Source organism: Orycteropus afer, unplaced genomic scaffold, assembly GCF_000298275.1.
Source record: "Orycteropus afer afer isolate SDZICR_OR568_19922 unplaced genomic scaffold, OryAfe1.0 scaffold00068, whole genome shotgun sequence".
Taxonomy (NCBI): Eukaryota; Metazoa; Chordata; class Mammalia; order Tubulidentata; family Orycteropodidae; genus Orycteropus; species Orycteropus afer.
The window spans coordinates 304,583-323,717 of record NW_006921655.1 but is presented as its reverse complement, the minus strand read 5'-3'; the positions used below and the strand labels follow the sequence as shown (position 1 = coordinate 323,717).

The window sequence follows — 19,135 nt, the reverse complement described above, 5'->3', positions numbered from 1 at the left end:
TGAAGCCTGGGAAGGCTGTAAAGCCCAGGAGCAAAGCAGCCCCTCCCGCCTCTTGGGGGGTGGGCAGAGACTGGCAGCGAGCGACCACTAGGGCTAAGCTTCCCAGCCATCTCAAGAGCAGCCGGGACCTTCCCGGGAAGGCAAGGGCCCTAGGAGGCCCGCGCTTTCTCTGAAAGTGAAAGGAGTGGGCGGGGGGCGCGGCCGAGGCGGGGCCCAGGCGGGCAAGCCACGCAGGCTCCGCCCCGGGGCAGTCTCCAGCCGGGGGCGCTGAGATTCTCCAGTCCCGGCCGCTCAGCGGGCTTGGTGGGCTCAGCTGCGGCGCCTAAGCCGGGAAATGACCCTGCCCGGGGGCCCGACGGGTATGGCGCGGCCCGGGGGCGCGGGACCTTGCAGCCCCGGGCTTGAGAGGTCACAGCGCCGGAGTGTCGGGGAGCTGCGCCTGCTCTTCGAGGCACGCTGTGCCGCGGCCGCTGTTGCAGCCGCCGCAGGGGAGCCCCGGGCCCGCGGGGCCAAGAGACGTGGGGGGCAGGTCCCCAACGGGCTTCCGCGGGCTTCCCCGGCCCCAGTGATCCCGCAACTGACTGTAACGGCTGAGGAACCGGACGTGCCGCCGGCCAGCCCCGGGCCTCCGGAACCAGAGGGCGGCATGCTCCCGACCGCGGGCTTGTCGCACCTGCAGCAGCCGCGCCGCCTTTCCACCTCGTCCCTCTCCTCCACTGGCTCCTCGTCGCTGCCCGAGGACTCGGAGGATGATCTGTTGAGCGACAGCGAGAGCCGGAGCCGCGGCAACGTGCAGCTGGAAGCGAGCGAGGACGCGGGTCAGGTACGGGCCGCGGAGGCGGGGCTGCGCGCGGGGGCTGCGCGCGGGTGACCCCTCATTGAGGGCTTGGACGACCTACTCCTGCTCCAGAGCCCTCGCGCCCAATCGCGGAGGGTGCGATTCTCACTGTGTAGAAAGAGAGTAGGGGTCGGAGGGAGGAGCCGGGTTTTCACCCCAACTCTGCAGGCAGGTCGTGGCCCTGGTCCTGGGGCGTCTAGGGACAGGAAGGAGTGAGCGATCGGTTGGGATCTGGCGGGGCTATGGGTAGCGTCCTTGCTGGTTGCGTGGTGGGGCTGAAAGGAACGGACGGGCTTGACCTTGCCCTGCGAACCCTTGGAGAGAGGGGCGAACCAGAGTCTCCCTCTCTTCCCGCCCCCTCTCGGGCGCCGCGGCCCCACCCCCGCCGTTGCCACGGTTTCCCTCTCCTGAGTGGGAGTGGAGCGGCGTTCCAGGCTCTGCTCGGGAGGCGCCACCGTCTGCTCCGAGCGCCTGCAAGAGGCGTGGAATCAGGGCAAGGAGAGGAGCAGGGCTGGGAGCTGGTGGGAGTGGAGCGCAGGACCGCCCTGTGCGCCTCCCAGTCTACCGGGTGAAGGTAAACTGAGGCTGACAGGATTGAGATCAGCCGGGATGTTCCGGCGCTGGATTTCATCCTTGGATAACCCGGGGCGGGGATGCGATGAAGTCCATCCCGGCGCACGCCCCTTCGAGGTGTGCGACACTCAGGACAGACGCCTTGTTTCCCTGGTTTTAACCAAAACCAAATACTTTAACTGTCCATGGTCAGCGCGAAGGAGTTGCTCCAGATCCCAGTTACGCAAGCGTCCCTGGAGCGAAGAGAAAGGAGATGAGCGCCACAGCGGCTCTAGTGGCTCCGGGCCTCCCCGGAATTCGGGTCGGGGCAATTGGGCCATGAGAGCCGCAAACGCGCGTGGAGGTTACCTGGACGCTGCGGGGACGGCGCTGGGGCGTGGCCTGGGCCTGATCGACTCCAGCTCAGCCGCACACTCGGATTGGACGAGGTGGGGAGACACTAACAGCTTGTAGTGTTTCTGTGACTCAGTTACCCCGATAATTACATTACCCAGAGGGCGGCAGTTTATAAATGACACAGGAGGAAAAAAAAAACAAAAACAGGACACCGCCCCTCCGCCCCGCCATATGTAGGGCGTGAGGGCTCAGTCACGAGCCGCCTCCCTCGCGTCTCCCTCTGCAGACAGGGGTACCCTCTGACCTGTGATTATTCGTAGGGGAATGAGTGCCGCCGAGGGTTTCCCCAGGCGGTGGAACGTGACTCAGTGAAAGGACCACTCCCACTCCACCTTGTCCAAAAAACCTCAGCAGCGGCTCAGCAGCTCAAATTCGTGACAGCCGAGAAGAAAGGGTGCGGGCGCCGAGGGCGCGGGCAACCCCAGCTTCCCTCTTCCGCCCGCAGAGACCTGGCGCACGGGAACCGGGAACCCAAGTGCCTGGGGGAGGGGCTGGGCCAGGCCGCGCCCAGAAGTCCCGCTACCCTTGCCTGTGTGCAGTGTGGGCAGCCCTGGCTAGGGTCGAGACTCCAGGGACCAGTCGCAGTCATGCCCTGGCGTCTTCAACCGGCCCTCTGGCCCTGGATCTCGTCTCCGGTAGCAGCCAGGAGCTACAGCAGATGGCCGAGGGCCCTTTGTAACTCCAGGGCTACGTTTCTCAGACCTTCCCAACCCCCAGCCCGCCGGGGCCTCCCCGAAGGCAAACAGCCACGGCGACAGCAGATAAGCCAAGGTTGACAGAGGCCGCCTGTGGCCTGGGAAGGGCCCCGCACGGACTTTGCCTCGCAGCAGGCCCAGGACCAACGGAGCGTTCCCGCCCAGGTCGCCCATAGGGCTTCCCCAGTCAAGAAGCAGAGCCCATCCTGCTGACCAGGAAGGATGCGCTTGGGAAGAGGGCAGGTGCTGAGGCAGCGCTGAGGGTTGGAGAGGTGGCTCCCATCTCCGGGCGGGAGGAGGGAGGGGGCTTGCAGTAGTCCACCCTACAGGAAACAAGGATAGCCCAGAGCAGATAGAGGCCCGGGAAGGCCCTGCCAGCTTTTGCAAGGCCCATACATCCTTCTCCTTCGCCTCCTAAGGACCCCCCCCCCCCAAACCCTGCTCAAAACCCCCCCCCTGGGCCTTTCCTCTGGGGGGGGGAAAAGCCACAGACATGGAGACCCAGACAGGCCAAGAAAGGAGTTGAAGGCCCATCCCCAAAAGCAGTGATCATGACTCTATTGTTAGGTCTTGCCTGCCTCCTAAAACAATTTTGGGGTGTTGCTCTAGTAGAAGAATGGGCCTTTGCCTCCTCATCACCTGCTGTCTTCCTTTAGTGCTCCAGGATAGATAAGGAGACCTGGATGCCATACCATCCTGCACTCAGAATTCCCACACGTCACTTTCCACTAATTATAGAGCATAATTTAGGTTAACAGACTTCCTTTTTAAAAAGTAAATGCCCTTGGGAAGATGGGTCACTTATACCTTAGTGAAAATCATTTTATAAATTTAAACTGATTGCTTTGCTCCCCACCTCTGGAACATAGGGAGAGGGTTGGGTTGATAGGGAGCATCAACTAGAGACTGGGTGGCTGGAGGCAAGGAGTGGGGCTTAGGAAGTAGGAGGATAAATAGGAAGTAGGAGCAAAGGGTCTGCTCTGACAGGAGATATTTTGAGTACCTTGTGTGATTTAAGAAGTAGGAGACCTCGAGGCTTCAGAATGGAGCTTAGGCAAAGAAGGGTCAGGGAAAGGAAAGTGTCCAAAGAGCCCTACCCTGGGAGAGGTGCTCCTTGTACAGCCCAAGGGGTGAGGAATTAAAGAGGCCTCCTGTGACTTCATCAAAGACGCTTCCACATAGTCAGCTTTCTTGGCTTTTGCCTCTGGCTTCCCAGGCAGAGCACTTTTTTGGAGCAGTAGGTTGGGCCAGGTGATGGGGCTTTGGCTCCTTTGATTTCACACTGTACCATAATAAATCTGCTTTCTGATATTCAAACAATAAAAACGTCACCTGCTCAAAAATATCTTCCCTGCTGTTGTTCATGTGCCAAAATCCACACCCACCAAAGAATGATTCTCCAGGAGCCTTTTTGGATACATGTGTTTTGATATGCATTATGTTCCCTGGGGGAATGTAGCTCCCTAATGAGAAAGATGGCAGTGAATTCCACAGCACTTGTCTTACTTCCTTCCAGGTTTGACCATGTCCATTACTGCCAGGCGAACTAACTCCTATCATACCAACCTCAGGAGGACCTGGGAGGGCTCAGATGAGATCATGGGTGTGAAAGTCCTCTATGACCTATACGGCTGGAACCAGCCTTGGCTGCTGCTGCTCTTGGCTCATATGATCCTCATGAAACCAGAGTGAGAGAGTAGGTGATGGCCCCATTTTACCTCCACTTGGGAGCAAGCTGATGCTGTGTTATCACACATCAAGAAGTGGCCCAGGTTTTCAGACATCATATCAAATCCTCTTCCACCAGGCCCACCTTTTCCAGCCCCTCATTTTCCCCACATGATCGCATAAAGATGGTTGATGTAGTTCCCTCATCCTGGGCTGGATACCTCTTCCAATAGGGTGGCTACAGAACTAGATCTACTCTCTGAATGAGTTCATTCTGGTCCCACTGTCCTGTAAATTCTGCCAGTAGTCCCCTAAAGCTGCCTGAAGCCCGTACCATTAAACCCATTATTTTGGATGAAAGCAAAGGCATCCAGCCAATAGAGAGAGGTCCCCTAGCATATATCAGTGTTTCCTCAGAGATCAAAATACGCACACCACATTACAACTGCAAATTATTTCACTTTATACAAAGCTTGTTCTTATATGGTATCCCATTTGAACCCCAAAGGGAGGCAGTATGGTAGCATGAACTTTGGAGCCTGGTGGCCCTGGGCTAATTAACTCCTCTGAGCCTTGGTTTCCTTCTGTAAAATGGGAAAAATAATACCACCTCATACCTTGGTATATACATGCATATCATCATCACCATGATTTTCAGAGTGTGAGAGAAGGGGTCTAGGATGGCGCCACTGAATGCACATGGCATGTACATCTTACTGGAATTTTCCTTGACGTTTTGGAGGTGGGGGAGTTTTATTATAAAACTTGGATTTATTATGCAGCAGAATGCAAAACTTATATGTATTTAAAGATTTTAAAAAGGAATTTTGAAAGAGATGTCAGGCTTCTGGTGGGCTGCTTCTGGCTACACCCCCAGATCCCTGGAGATTGGACATGTGATCACATTCTAGCGTGCCATATAAGGACTTCAATAGGAAAGGGGAACAGTGCTGCCTGATGGGGTATGAGAAAGGGCCTGGCATGCAGTAGGCGGTCAGTAAATGGTGGCTCACATAATGGCAGCGGCTGGGTGGCTGGAGGCAGGGAGGAAACAGGCCCACACAGATGACAGTACGTGCTTGGGTTCACTAAGCTAGAAAGTGACCGAGCCGGGACTGAAACCAACTCCAGACTCTTTATTCAAGGCTCTGTTGCTAACTCTGCCTCCTCCCTATGGGAAGGGGCTTTGTAGTCAGTCGCCTAGGCCCTAGGCTGCCTCCCCAGTTCTCTCTCTCCATTTTAGAATTCCCTTTTCAGGGAAAAGGCAGGCATCCTTGGAAGGAAGCAGCAGACACACAATTTACATGAGCAAACCTGTGCACTTTATAGATATGGACACAAGACTAATGAGTTTTGAGTGAGAAGAAGAAAGGTCAGAGTATAAGATGCTGCCAGAGGTAGATGGAGTCTAGAAGCAATAGTTATGAGGCAAGGGATATACCAAAATCTGTATTTGCCTCCCAGCCTTGTCCAAGATGACAGGCCCTCAGCTTTGCAGCCCATTTTCAGAGGTCAAGTTTCTGGGACCAGATCAAGACTAAAGGTGCTCTGGGCCTTGACAAGTTATAGGGAGTGCATTGCATTCAGGGATAGCAAGAAGGTCTTGGTGAGCCCAAAACCATTTTTCCTCCAGGCCCTCCTAGGCTGGTCTCTCTGTCCTGGGCTTTTGTAAAAGTTTGTCTTCTGTTTGTCTGTCTCCCTAAATGAGAGAAACTGATGGTTCCAAGTGAAAGAATCAATGATACAGATTTATCCAGCTTCTGCTTCATGCCAAGGAATTGAGAGGAGGGTAGCCTGTCACACTCAAGACTCGTTTACTATTCACAATAACCCAGAAAGTGATTATTTCTCCATTTTACAGAAAAGAAACTGATGCTCAGAGGCTTTTCAGTGTGATCTGGGACTCCGGGGGCCCTAGAATCTTCTAAGGCTTTAGTAGAAATGCAAATGCTTGGCCTCACGTCAGACCTCCTCAATCTGAATTTCCTTATGATACACCTGAGGATCTGCATTTTGTAGCAAGGATGATTCTGATGTTCACAAAAGTTCGATAACCTCGGCTGAGCAGTTTGGATAACCTGCCCCCATAATTTTTGAGCCACAGAACTGGAGTGCCAACGTGAGAGTTCTGATTCTAAGGCCAAGGCTCTTTTCAGCACATTCCAGAAGCTGAATATCTATCACCTTCCTGTGCCCGGCTCAGTGTCGATCACACAGGCGCACCATAAACTTCCTTGGAATTAATGAATAAATGAATCATCCCGCCCCAGCTGCTTCCGGTGGGCAGGGGGCAAGGTGGGGCGAGACCCTTCACTGGAGCTGAGAGCTGAGACTCGACTTTGAGATGCGGGCCCGTGTCGCTTTCAGAAAAGCCACTGGCAGAAGATCCGGACCATGGTGAATCTGCCTGTCATGAGCCCTTTCAAGAAGCGCTACTCGTGGGTGCAGCTGGCGGGGCACACAGGTAAGCATAGGGCCTGGTAGATGAGGAGGGTGCCAGGGCTGAAGGAGGCTGGATAGCGCTCGAGATTGCCTGTCCGCAGGAAGTTTCAAGGCGGCGGGCGCCAATGGGCTGATTCTGAAGCGCAGCTCAGAGCCGGAACGCTCCTGCCTAGCGCGGCTAATGGCCGATGCGCTGCGCGGCTGCGTGCCCGCCTTCCACGGTGTGGTGGAGCGCGACGGCGAGAGCTACCTGCAGTTGCAAGACCTGCTCGACGGCTTCGACGGGCCCTGCGTGCTCGACTGCAAGATGGGAGTCAGGTACGAGTGCGCCGTCGGGTCGGGCGGGGACGCAGGCAGGCGGTGTAAGGGTGTCCGTGTGCGCCCCGTTTGCCCAGCTGCCTCCTTCGCCTCCTCAGGACTTACTTGGAGGATGAGCTGACCAAGGCTCGAGAGCGACCCAAGCTGCGGAAGGATATGTACAAGAAGATGCTGGCTGTAGACCCCTCGGCGCCCACGGAGGAGGAGCATGCACAGCGCGCAGTCACCAAACCGCGCTACATGCAGTGGCGAGAAGGTATCAGCTCCAGCACCACGCTTGGCTTCCGCATCGAGGGCATCAAGGTGAGCCCGCCCCGCTTTCTTGTGCACCGCCCCGCCCCTACGCGCAGCGCCCCGCCCCTCTCTCCGTCTCCTCAAGGACCCACCCTCTGGGGCAGTCCTCTCGCTGATCCCGCACCTGTGTCCCGAGCGGTGCCGCGCTGACTTAGCCTGATCTCTCCTGGAGCGAAGCTGGACCCCAGACACTTCCCGCCCCACCCCCCTGTAGAAAGCTGACGGCTCCTGCAGCACTGACTTCAAGACTACGAGAAGCCGGGAACAGGTGATTCGCGTCTTCGAAGAGTTTGTGCAAGGAGACACGGAAGTACTGGTAAGCGCTGGATTCCAGAATCCTAGGGTGTTAGGGAAGGAGCTCTGGTAGCATAGTGGCTAAGACACTTGCCTGCTAACCAGACGGCTGGCGGTTCAAACCCACCAGCCACTCCTTGGAAGGAAGGTTGGGCTATCCTACTTCCGTAGTGATACTGCCTCGGAAACCCAAGGAGGGGTCGCTATGAGTCGGGGCCGACTCGACGGCACACAACTACTACTAGGGTGTTAGGGAGCCTGAAACTGAGGTGTGCCCTGAGGTCATCCGGTCTAGTGCCCTATATGCCCCCACCCCCACGTAGCACTTAATCGCACTATGTTGGCATTACTTTATGGTTCTGACCTTTCCGGACTGTGCGCCACCTGGGGGACTTCCTCACTATGGTATTTACCAAGCCGAGAAAGGGTTAAATTAGCGTTTATTTACTTTGCCCTCCACTTTTACCGTATCCTCCCCAGAGGAGGTATCTGAATCGCCTGCAGCAGATCCGGGACACCCTGGAGGTCTCTGAATTCTTCAGGAGGCATGAGGTAAGAGGCCACTAGGCTGAACGCGAATTGGGTGGGAGCTGCTCTGGGAAAGGCCCGTAGTCTGACAGTGTAGAGCCCGGCAGGTGATCGGAAGCTCTCTGCTCTTCGTGCATGACCACTGCCATCGCGCCGGTGTGTGGCTCATCGACTTCGGCAAGACCACGCCCCTCCCAGACGGCCAGACGCTAGATCACAGGCTGCCCTGGGAGGAGGGCAACCGCGAGGACGGCTATTTGCTGGGGTTGGACAATCTCATTGGCATCCTGGCCAGCCTGGCCGAGAGATGAGGCAGGGCCTCTGTCTTTGCTCTGGTCAGTAGTCAGACCAAAGGACCTGCGGCTTCATCCAGACGACACGCCAGGGGAGAGATGAGAGCTCCCCCGCCTCCCCCCTCCCCTCACTGCCAGGTGGGGTAGTTCATATGGTCCTGCAGGGCCAGGTGACAACACGGGGCACTCTGCAGATGAAGGAAGGTTGGGGGGGGGGTTGCTGGCACGCACAGGAAGCCCACCGTTCACAGAGCCAAATGACACTAATTTGCAGGGAAGGGAGGCAGTGGGCTACTTCCTCAGTGTGGCTCTTCTGAGGGGCCTGTCCACCTCTCCAAGGAGACCACGTCATCAGTTGTACTTCGCAGGCACTGCTAGGCCAATAGGTCCAGCCTCTTACACTACAATGGACTCTCCTCCCCAATAAAATTCAAAGACTCCAGCTTTTGTGATGAAAGCCTCATTCCCAGGCCTCATCCCCTTCCTCTCTTGCTCTCTCTTCCTCATTCCCAGCATTTCTCACATTTGCTCAGATCACTAGAAAATGTGAGGATAAAAGATTTTTATTAGATGCATTTGCAGGGGCAGGGGCAGCCCAGGGGAAGGATGCTGATGGAGGTGGGCAACCCAGAGAAGGCTTCCTTCAAGAGGCAGTTGCAATTCTGCACTGATACCTTTGGGAGGAGTCTTTGGCTCCAGAGATCAAAGACTGGGAGTGTCTAGTCCCTTTTCCACAGGGTCTAGGACTGGTTTCCAAGATGGAGGGTCCCATGCTACTAGGCCAGCCCTGTGACATGCCAGGGCACACACCACAGACTGCTGGGGGGTGGGGGGGGCAAGAGGCTGCTGGAATAACAATCCACCTAGAAGACTGGGGAGGAGTGCAGGGTGGAGCAGAGCCATTGCTATGCCTGAGTCCTCACCCTTAATGCCTCTTGGGGCCCAGGAGCCATAGGTAGGATTCCAAAGGTTCTGAGATGGAAGGCTCCTGGATTTGGGGGGCTTTAGGTCAGAGGGCAGCCAGGGGCCAAGGGTACTCTCTCCCCAGCTCTTCAAGTTCTCCAGACTCAGTTCTTGGTGTTGTAGGGATCTTAGGTCCTCTAGAAAGACCTGTTCCCTGGCCCAGAAGCCCCTTCCTCCAGGGTGGGCCCAGCTCCATTGTCAGGGGTGAATTCAGCACATTGGGGTCCTACAATAGGAGAGTGAGAAAGAGGGAGTCAGAGAGTTGCTTTATGGCTTTCCTCCTAATCCTCCAAACCAGGATGGTCAGAGTGGTTGGGGGGTACACCTGGGTGTAGTATTGAAGATGGTCCAATATGCTGGCAAAGTTGGGCTGGTGCTGCCAACATTGGGTCGTGATACAGTACCTGGGGAGAAGCAGAAATCTGTGTCCACCCAGGGTCATGAAGACCACCTTTCCCTGGGCTGCACCCTACCCTTACATAGGTCCTGGACAGCCCCTGGGAGGGTCCACCTGGCTTCCTCTGACAACAAAGTCCAGTATCTCCTGGTTGGAGTGGCCAGGCTAGGGCATGTAGCCCAGTGAGAAGATCTTCCAGAGAAACACCCCAAAGGACCTGCATCATGAGTGGAGAGGGATCCAAATGAGGTTCATCAGGCATAGGATACCCTGCCCTCACATGAGGTGGCCCAGAAAGGATAGGACTAATCCCAAGGCAGGAAAAGGGTGAGGGGAATGTCATCACCAGGAGTCTGTCTTGGATGAGAAGATGCCCTCCAGGAAGGCCTCTGGGGCCATCCTCTTTGCCAGCAGCAACACCTGGCCCCCCTTGCAGTAACTCTGATGGCGTAGTGCCTAAGGCATTTGACTGCTAACCAGAGGGCTGGTGGTTCAAACCTACCAGCCACTCCTTGGAAGGAATAATCTACTGCCATAGTGATACCACCTAGAAAACCCAAGGAGGGGTCACTATGAGTCAGATCCAACTGGACAGCAGTGTTTGGTTTTGGAATAAGAGGGAGGAGAGGAATGATGAGTGGCTCAAATAACACCAACGTGCTGGTAAACCCCCTTGCAGCAGCAGCCTCCCTAGGCTCCTGCACTGTTAGATATCTTCTGCCATCCCAGAGTCCCTGATCTTGGCTTGTCACCTAGGCCCACTATAGCTCTGCAGGCAATTCTGGGCAGCAATGTTCCTACAGAGTAAGGCAAAAAAATCACTCCCAGAACTCAGAAACTCTGATCCTTTCTCATCTGTTTCCTTACAAGTTGGGAGAAAGGGCTGTTGCCTTGGGAGGGAGTTGGGCAGGGGTGCGCCCCCCAAACTCCCAACCTATAAATGAAGTGATTTTCTTCCAGGTAATGTCAGCCTTGGGCAATGTCCTGGGCCAGCTGCAGCAGGCCCTGTATGGCCAGAGGTGATGGCTGGCCCTGGCCAGGCAGAGGGTACATTAGTCCATGCAGGACTCAGGACATATGTTTAGGATCTTTAGAGGGACCTGGAGGGTCTCATCAGGTGCAGTCAGCTGTGCCTCAGGAAATTCTTCATGTCCCCACTAAACATCAGCTCCAGCAGGATGAGATGAGGGGCAGCCCAGAGGCTAAGCCCCACACACGGCACAATGTTCTGATGGCTGAGCTTGCTGAGTGGGTGGTGCACATACTCCATCACTGGCAGGGATATTAAACTATGTTCTAGGCTCGACTCGACTGGAGAGGACCTCTATGTCCCTAAACTTGCCACCTCTCAGCCCCAGGGTGAAGAGAGGCTGTTCCTGCAGACAGTTCTGGGTGCCTCCCTCCCACCTTTCACCCTGCCCCCTGGCTCCAGGTGAACCTGATGTTGAGAGCCTCCATGAGGAAACCCAGCTCATCTTGATGAGAACAGAGTTCTGCCAGGGTCTGGGGAGGCAAAGAACACAGAATTCCTGAGCTCCTTGGACATGTGAGGAGGGCATGCTAACCCTAGCTCCAATAATCTGGTTTCTCCCCCCATAGTGTTCTGCTCCTCTACTCCCAGCTGGAAGTCCAACCACCAGTCCCTTGTACACCTCCCCAAAGACACCATGGCCCAGGATTCTGCAGAGAGACAAGTTGGAAGGGAATGGGAGGTTGGGCCTGTGGAAGGGTCCTAGAGATTCTTGTATTCACTTTACCCCCCCCCCCCCTGCTCCCTATACACCCAGCTGGCCCTCTGAGGGATCTCAACTCTTTTTGCATCATGGCACATCTCCAGATAAAAGCTCTGTAGGAAGATCAGTGTTGACTGGGACATAGCCAGGGCAAAAGAGAGGGTAGGTGTGGGGTCAAGACAGAGGCGGAAGTCTGTGATGGGGCCTTCCTTTACAGTCTTGCAGAGACTCTAGCACAGAGGCAAGCCTAAGGTTCTGAAAGAGTTATATCACAGGGTCCCTGCCATCCCAGAATTGAGCAGTCAAGGCTTTGAGAGGAGAAAGAGGTTGGCTAGGGTAAATGAAACAATTTTGCAAGTGTTGAAGAAGAGACCTTGACTTTGCTTCAACTTGTGGCATGACCTTGGACAAGATGGTTCTCCTCTTTGAGCTTCTCTAGGCCTACATCTCCTCTACATAAGGGCTTAAAGCCTGGTGCTCTCTCAGATCCATGATCCATGAGGATTCAGAGTGGATGCATTCTCAGAAGGAGATGGAGGACTCACCCGAGCAAAGTGACATTGGTTGGGGAAACCTCAGTGAGCCCTGGGGGCAGAGGCCAGGACTGGGCCCAGCAACACCCCACCTGGCAGTAGCAGGCTAAGGTATGAAGCTCGTACAGGTCAAGTTCAAGGCCTGGCAGCCTCATTCTCCGTGGCCTTGACACTTCTGGTTAACTACAGGAGGGGGGAGCAACGTCTACCTGCTCATCAGGCCTACCCTGCTTCCCAATGCCCAGGTCACACTCCAGATACCCATTAAGACAAATGTTCCCAGGCCTCCTAGCTGCTTCTAAGGACTCCAGAGCAGCTTATCACAACTCAGCAAGGGAGGAATATCCTTAAGTCAGCCATGGTAGTCTCTGAGAGCCCAGAGGAGTCTATCACTGTTTTTCTAGGAATAGTGGTCTTGTTTGCCCCTGATACTGCACAGGAGCTCAGTGGGTAGGGGGAGTAACATTGAATCAGTCATGCCTGCTGGATACCCCATACCTAGAATCAGGACCCTACACACCATAAGGAAGCTCAGTATCAAGGCTGCCACCACAGCCATCATCAGACCCAGAGGACCTAGAGGAGTAGGCAGATCTAGGGAGAAAGAGAGACACCTCTAGTGGAAAGCTGTTCTGTCCTACCTGCAAGTTTACCCATTCTTCAAGACTCAGCTTAAATGTTAACTTTTCCATGATGCTTTCCTCAATTAACCTAGACAAAAGCAGTCCTCCTGCAAACCTCTAAAACACATTCCATCTTACATGGCAACTGTCACTTTGAAATCTATCTATCTATCTCACCTCCCACACTGCACTAATTGCTCCTTAAAGGCAGAGAAGGCATTGATGTGTCTCCAATTCCCTGCCCAGCCCCTAGAATGGTGCCTGGCACATAGTGGACTTCTACACCATCTTTCCCAAAACCCTACTACTCCTCCTCACCCTACCCCCACCCTAGGAGTCAAGACCTTGGGCAAAGGCAGGACATACCTGTGCAGGTAATATTATCTGAAGCTAGTTCCATGCCCTCTAGGCACATGCACACAGGCCAACTGGAGTTCTGCCTGCCATTGGCAGTCCTTTAGAGGGCAGTCACTGCAATTGAAGTGCAATCCAATCTCTACCTCTCCATGGCCATGGGGGAAAAGTTAGGGTAGGGGCGGCACAGATATCTTTTCTAGCCACCTGGTTAATTCTAGCCCAGGTCTTTGGAGCTGGAGGAGCAGAGCCAGGAGTTTAAGGGTGAGTGGGAGGGCTGGAGGGCCTTCTGTCCAGTCTATATACGCCTCTTCTGGGAACCATGAGCTTACAGGTATTTGAGAATTCATGGCAAGAGGTTACTTGACTAGTAGTGCCAAATGTCTCATACTGATATCACAACTGACACCCAGTTCCCAAGTGTTCCTGTTGTACAAGAACTGGATACTACACGGTGCAGAGCTGTTGGCCCAGATAGGAGTGAGCTCAAGGACTGTGGAAAAGGGCCAAGCCAGGCTGAGAGATGGTGGGTAGGGGCCCATACCTGCCAGAAGTATGGGTGTATGAAAGAGATGCCATCTTTCCCATTGGTCCAGGGGATGTCAGTCTCTGAGGCATCACCCCCTTAAAAACTGTAGGGTTAGAGGATTTGGGTACAAAATGGGGAGTTGGGGTAGGGGTCTATAGCTGCCTCACAGCTATGAAGCTGGCTTATGAACAGCAGAGAAACTGGAGTCTCCCTGGAAATCCCAGTGTGGCCCTTCTTTACTCTAGCTTTGCTATCACTGTGGGAGCTGAGGGACCAGAAAGGTGTTGGTGAAGGAAGTAATCAGCTGGAACCTGAAATGCTGACTCAGGCCAGCTAGGCCACCTATATCAGCCCTGTGGTTGATATCCTCAGCTATAAGATAGGAAAGGCCCAACCCATACATTCTATTGCTTTAAGAACTGAAATGAAGTGTGTAAATTACTTGTGAAGAGTACAGCCCAGACAGATGCAAAGGCTCTGGGGTACAAATGCGGTAGCTCCCCTAGAGTTTCTCATTAAATAGGTTGTGGAGGGGCCCAAGCATGTGCATTCCTAACTGTTTATCAGGTTATGCTGACCCTGCTGATTCAGGGACCATACTTTTGAGAACTACTGATTTAAACCATCCCTGCCTTTCTGGCTCCCTGGCTCAGCTTGCTAACTCAGCCAGTTCTAATTTCCTAGGACTGTTGTGGAACAAGGAGGGGAACTGTTGTGATGTCCTAGACTTAAATGAAAATCTGTGGAGTCCTGTATGCATATGTGATTTGCAGCTGAATTGACCTCCTTTTCCAAACACTATTATTAGTCTATCTGGAATCCCTAGGTGGCACAAATGGTTAAGTTCCGACTACTAGCCAAATGGTTGACAAATCCACCCAGAAGCAACTTGGAAGACAGGCCTGGCGATCAGTTTCCAAAAAAGTCCTTATGGAGCAGTTCTGCTTTGCATACACATGGAGTTGCCATGAGTCGTCATGGACTCTATGGCAACTAACTAACTAAAAATCACTCTGTCTGCTTTGGCTTGGAGCGGGGCTCAGCAGCTGTTTTTCTGAGGGACTTGAAACTGTTCTAAGGCTCTACACTTCACCCTCAGGGCTGCCCAGCCACTCTCCCAAGGGCGCCCCTACTCTTGTAACCGCCTCCGCTGACAATGCAGTCCCACCGTCGTCCCAGCCCAGCGTAACCCAGGCCTCCGCTCAGCTCTGGCCGCCCTCCGCTCCCTCTTGCAGTGAACAGGCCGCCTGCTGTGAGGGGTCTGGTGACGTTCAGCCGCCCTCTCCACATGCAGAGCGAAGCACGATGGCGAGTAGGCAGGCTGGAGCGCACACTTCTACCCCGCAGCCCTTGTCTTCCCCGGCTGTCCCACCTCTCCCGCTGCTCCCGGGCGCCCCCGAGCGGACCTCCAGTTTCAGGTTCTCAGCCGCTTCAGGTTCTCAGGTCGGCCCGACCGCCGCCACAGGCCGCCACCGGCAAAGGCTCCAGCTCGCCGGCATTCAACTGTGGCGCCGCCGGCGTGCTCAGGGGCACGTCCTCCAGCCGCCGAATGATGGCCGGGGTACCGAGCGAGGGCTCCTCACTCCGGGACCAGGGTAAGCGTAGGCTCCAAGCCCGACCCTGGGCTAGAGTAACGCCAAGAACCTTAAGTGGAGCATGTGCACCTGGGAAGAGGCTTGGGACCCCGCTGATGAGCGTTGGGGGTGAGGGCAAACAGCAGCAAAGGGGAGCACATAATCAGAAGATGTAAGTGGCGCCCCCGCCACCCCTGTCGCCCCCGGCCCACCTCCACGACCCCCGGATCCCTTCAATCACATTGGTCGCCTCGTGCTCCCTAGTGGCGCGAGACTCTCCGAGACAATTGAACTGGCTCCCGTGCCGGCAGAGGGCGCCAGAATCCGCCGGGCTCGGATCCTCCGCTCCCAGTGCCGGGGGCAGAACGCCGACTATCCCCTCCCATCCTCACCTCAGTCCTCACTCCCGGGCTCTGGAACCTCTTCCTTATCACTGACTCCGCTTAGTCCAGAACAGTTGTCCACTCCCTAATGCCCCACAAGTTTGTAAAACAGCTCGCCGCGACCGAGGGAGAAGACTACGGGACGCCACGAGCCCGCAACGGGTGGTTTTGGCGCCTTTGCCACCCGCGGCTCCGTATTCTGAAATCCTTCAGGAAGCGGGCGCTGAGTCCACCGCCCTCTGTCCTCGGGCCGCCCATCCCGGGCCGAGGTGGCCTACAGAGGCATTTCCAAAATTTCTCATCTCAGAGGGCTTAAACAACTCACTGCCGTGGAGTGGGATCCGACTCACAGCGACCCCTCCTTGGGTTTCCAAGGCTCTATCTCTATGGAAGTAGATTGCCTAACCTTCCTTCCGAGGAGTGGTTCACTTCTGGTTAGCAGTCAAATGCCTTAGGGCACTAGGCCACCAGAGCCGCAATCAATTTTGATGAGTTAGGAAGAGGCACCAAATAGGTAGATTTACCCACCGAAATCGTAACATACTAATCATTATATTATACACTTATTTTGAGGCTTAACGGAGATGGGAGAAAGTTCAAGCCACTCATTGGCACCGCCTCTTTTTAGGGGCAACACAGTTGGGCGGGAACAGACCCCAGGTACGGACTAACTAGGCGGCGACTATTGCCATCCTTCCTTGGGTTCCGCTGGAAGGAGAGGCAGGCAAGGTCTGTCGCTGCGGAATGCCTGGCGATGCAGAGGGGGGCGCACGTGGTCCGCTGTTTTCCGGGCGGTAAAACAGTAGACTCGCAGGTCACCCCACACCCGCCCCTACATCCCTCCCCGCACTCGCTGGTACTGGCCGGGTCTGGGCGCTCGCCACCACTGCACGCCTCTCGACCCCCGGCGGCCCCCTGGTCACCACCTCGCTGCTGCCCGCGTGCGCCCCGTCGCATTGGTTTGTGTGGGCCCGCGCCGGCCGCTGGCCCAGCAGGAGGAAAACAGCCAGGGGCCCTCGGTTCCAGGAAGCCTGGAGGGAGGAAAGGGGAGTGGAGCTCAGTCTCCAGGCCCAGCTCTCACCCCTAACCTGGCCTAGGGGTCCGAGCCTAGTGAGCGTAGGAGGAGAGAGACGGCTGGAGCCAACCTGGGGGACTGAGGGAGAGGCTTGCTCCGCGCCACGAGGCGGGGCGAGAACGTCCAGACCCCGGGGGCTTGGAGCTGGCAGCGCCAGGGTGGATAGAGGATGGAACAAAAGGCTCCTGGGATCCTTAGCTGGAGCAGAGAAAGAATGGCGTCTGAGCCTGACAAGAGAGATAGCCGGGAAAGAAATGGAGCAGGATGTACATGGGGGACCAGAGATGTTCATTCTCTCTCCCTCTCCTTTCCCCCAACCCCGTCCTCTCGCCAGCCGGGATGCTCACTGCCACGGCCCTATCTCCACCCAGCCAGTGCATGCATACCCGCGTCCTCGACCCGACTCCCCGCAGGGTGCCTGCTGATACCACTGCTAGCTTCTCCCCCTAGAGAATGCTTCCGAATGAAAGACATGGGGACTACACTGAGCTCGGTTCTGCAGGCCCCCCATCCTTTCCTCGCATAGGTTGCTGGTCTCTCTCCCAGGCAGTACTGAGACCCCAGAACTCGTCCTTCCGTCCATCCAAGCTTTGTGATCGGAACTCGAGGCTTCTGGAGGTGCCACTGGGACCGGTCGGTCGCGACCGCCATCCCTAAGTCTAGGAACGTGCCTCTGGCTGGCTGGTTCCCCACCGCTAAGACGAAACTCACTCGTGGCTCCAAGCCACAGCAGCAGCCGGCCAGGGCAGCCCATCGCCCTGTTGGTCCACCCCAGCTGGGGTTGCAGGTTCAGACCTTGCCACCGCAGTCCCCAACTGCTTGTAGGGAAGTCCAGCCACCCGCGAGTCCCTGCCATCCTCTGGGTCCTAAAGCCGTCTTAATCACGCCCTCCTCAGACTCCCCAGAAGCGGAAAGAAGGAAGGGCCAGTTGTGAGGACTGCAAGGTCCTCACGCTTCAGGGAGTAGGAGCCTTTTGGAGCCCGGACCTAGGGATCTCGGTCTCCAGCCATTTGGCAGGGTGCTGGCTGCCCCAGGGGCTGTGCTGGGTGCCAGGTGTGTGTGTAGGGAAGTGCCCCACCCTTTTGAGACCAGAACAAGAAAAAGTGCAAGCCACATCCTAGGTACCTGCATGGGGTGTGCTTCATTAGTGGTGGGGTGTGTGTGTGTGTTTTGGGGGGGAGTGAGGGAGTGGGCATGCTGTACGGACAAAAATATGGTTAACACATTGGCTATTTACCTGCCACACTGCTCCAAATATTCATTTCAGTGAAATGCTGAACCTTCCCAACACCCTCAGAAACATGGATTTTTGATACAATTTCTTTGCACAACTTCTTAGTGTGATGCAGTGAAAGCCTGGACCAGATGTCAAAAGACCCACCTGCTAGTACTAGAATCCCTAGTCAGTGATGATGTTGCCAGGTCACAACATCTCCGAGTTTCCCTGTGAAACAGCTCTGTAACCACGAGGCATCTAATAACTGTGAGGGATCAGTCAGCTTTCAGGTGGCTTTGTGTCTTGGGTCCTCCTTCTCTTGCTCATAATTTTATTTATTTTAGCATTTTAATTGTGCTCTGGGTGAAAGTTTACATAGCAAACTAATTCCCATTCAATAGTTCATACACAACTTTTTCAGTGACATTGGCCACAATCCCTGCAATGTGTCAGCAGTCTCCTCATTTTTACCCTGGGTTCCCCCATTTGCATTTATTTAGTTTCCCTGCCCCTTCCTGTCTTCTCATCTTTACTTGGGGCCAAATATTGCTCCCTTGGTCTCATACAGTTGATCTAAGGAGAACATTCTTCTTTTTTTTTTTTTTAAAGAGAGACAGCAAAATGTTTATTGAGTATCTATACCCAAGGAGACAGTGAGAATCGTTTCTCCAAAATGTCTGTCTTCCAAGCTGGGGAATGATTAGGGCTTTTAAAGGGAATCTGGCTGAGAGGGGGCTAGGTCTTAGGAAAGCTAATTTTCTGCAAGGGGGATGGTATGAGAGTGGTCTCTCCAGTCCTTCCTGCAGGAATATATTTTCTCCTTATCTTGGTTGCTCCAGGGTTCAATGTCTCCTTTCTCAGGGTAACCTTGTGACAAGCTATGGCTCTTAACTACAATTTAATCCTGTCTGTTAATTTATAAAGGCAGGTTTCAGTAAGTGATTCCTTCAGCTTTTATTTCAGCCTTCCTCAGTCTCCCCTATTTTTGAGGTTTCACAGTCATAGGAAACAGGGCGATGATCCCTTTCGCAAACTACTTCCTGCTGTACAGGGGCAACGAAGGTTAATTCCTCGAGGGGGAAAGCTGATGAAAGCTAATAACGTCCTGTTATATAAGCTCTTTAGGGTCAGGTCAGGATGTACTGGGGACTGTCTGGGATGCTGCGGTTTGTGTACCATAAACAGGGTTCGGCTGCTTCTTCATTACATGAAGGTAGGAGTTGGAAGTCATGGAATTCCTGAGGCGATGTCCTGACTTGAGGCCCCCTGGCCCTCAGTTGCCATTTCCTCCCCCTGGTCCAGTTAAAAACTCCTGAATGTGGGAAACAATAGATCTTAAAAGATATTGTTCTGGTTACCTAGTACTGCTCTGACAAGAATATACCACAAATGGGATGGCCTTAACAAACAGGAGTT

The 19,135-nt window shown here is 54.8% G+C and overlaps 2 protein-coding genes across 2 annotated transcripts; one reads left to right on the top strand and one right to left on the bottom strand.

Annotated features, from left to right (window-relative positions):
• Positions 1-334: 334 nt before the first annotated feature.
• Positions 335-8,357, top strand: ITPKA (inositol-trisphosphate 3-kinase A). The gene is made up of 7 exons (XM_007940424.2): positions 335-823; positions 6,538-6,634; positions 6,714-6,930; positions 7,029-7,233; positions 7,439-7,540; positions 7,999-8,070; positions 8,154-8,357. Exons 1-7 carry the CDS (start codon positions 335-337, stop codon positions 8,355-8,357), a joined length of 1,386 nt encoding a protein of 461 aa, XP_007938615.1.
• An 845-nt stretch (positions 8,358-9,202) lies between these two features.
• On the bottom strand, positions 9,203-17,257 carry LTK (leukocyte receptor tyrosine kinase). The gene is given in 19 exon segments (XM_042780904.1): positions 9,203-9,210; positions 9,263-9,443; positions 9,446-9,480; positions 9,483-9,528; positions 9,628-9,706; positions 9,782-9,916; positions 10,046-10,138; positions 10,404-10,496; positions 10,634-10,732; positions 10,815-10,943; positions 11,138-11,202; positions 11,978-12,057; positions 12,464-12,559; positions 12,955-13,009; positions 13,011-13,136; positions 13,487-13,566; positions 14,926-15,096; positions 16,265-16,459; positions 17,215-17,257. Coding segments are annotated over 19 exon segments (1,809 nt in total).
• Positions 17,258-19,135: the final 1,878 nt, after the last annotated feature.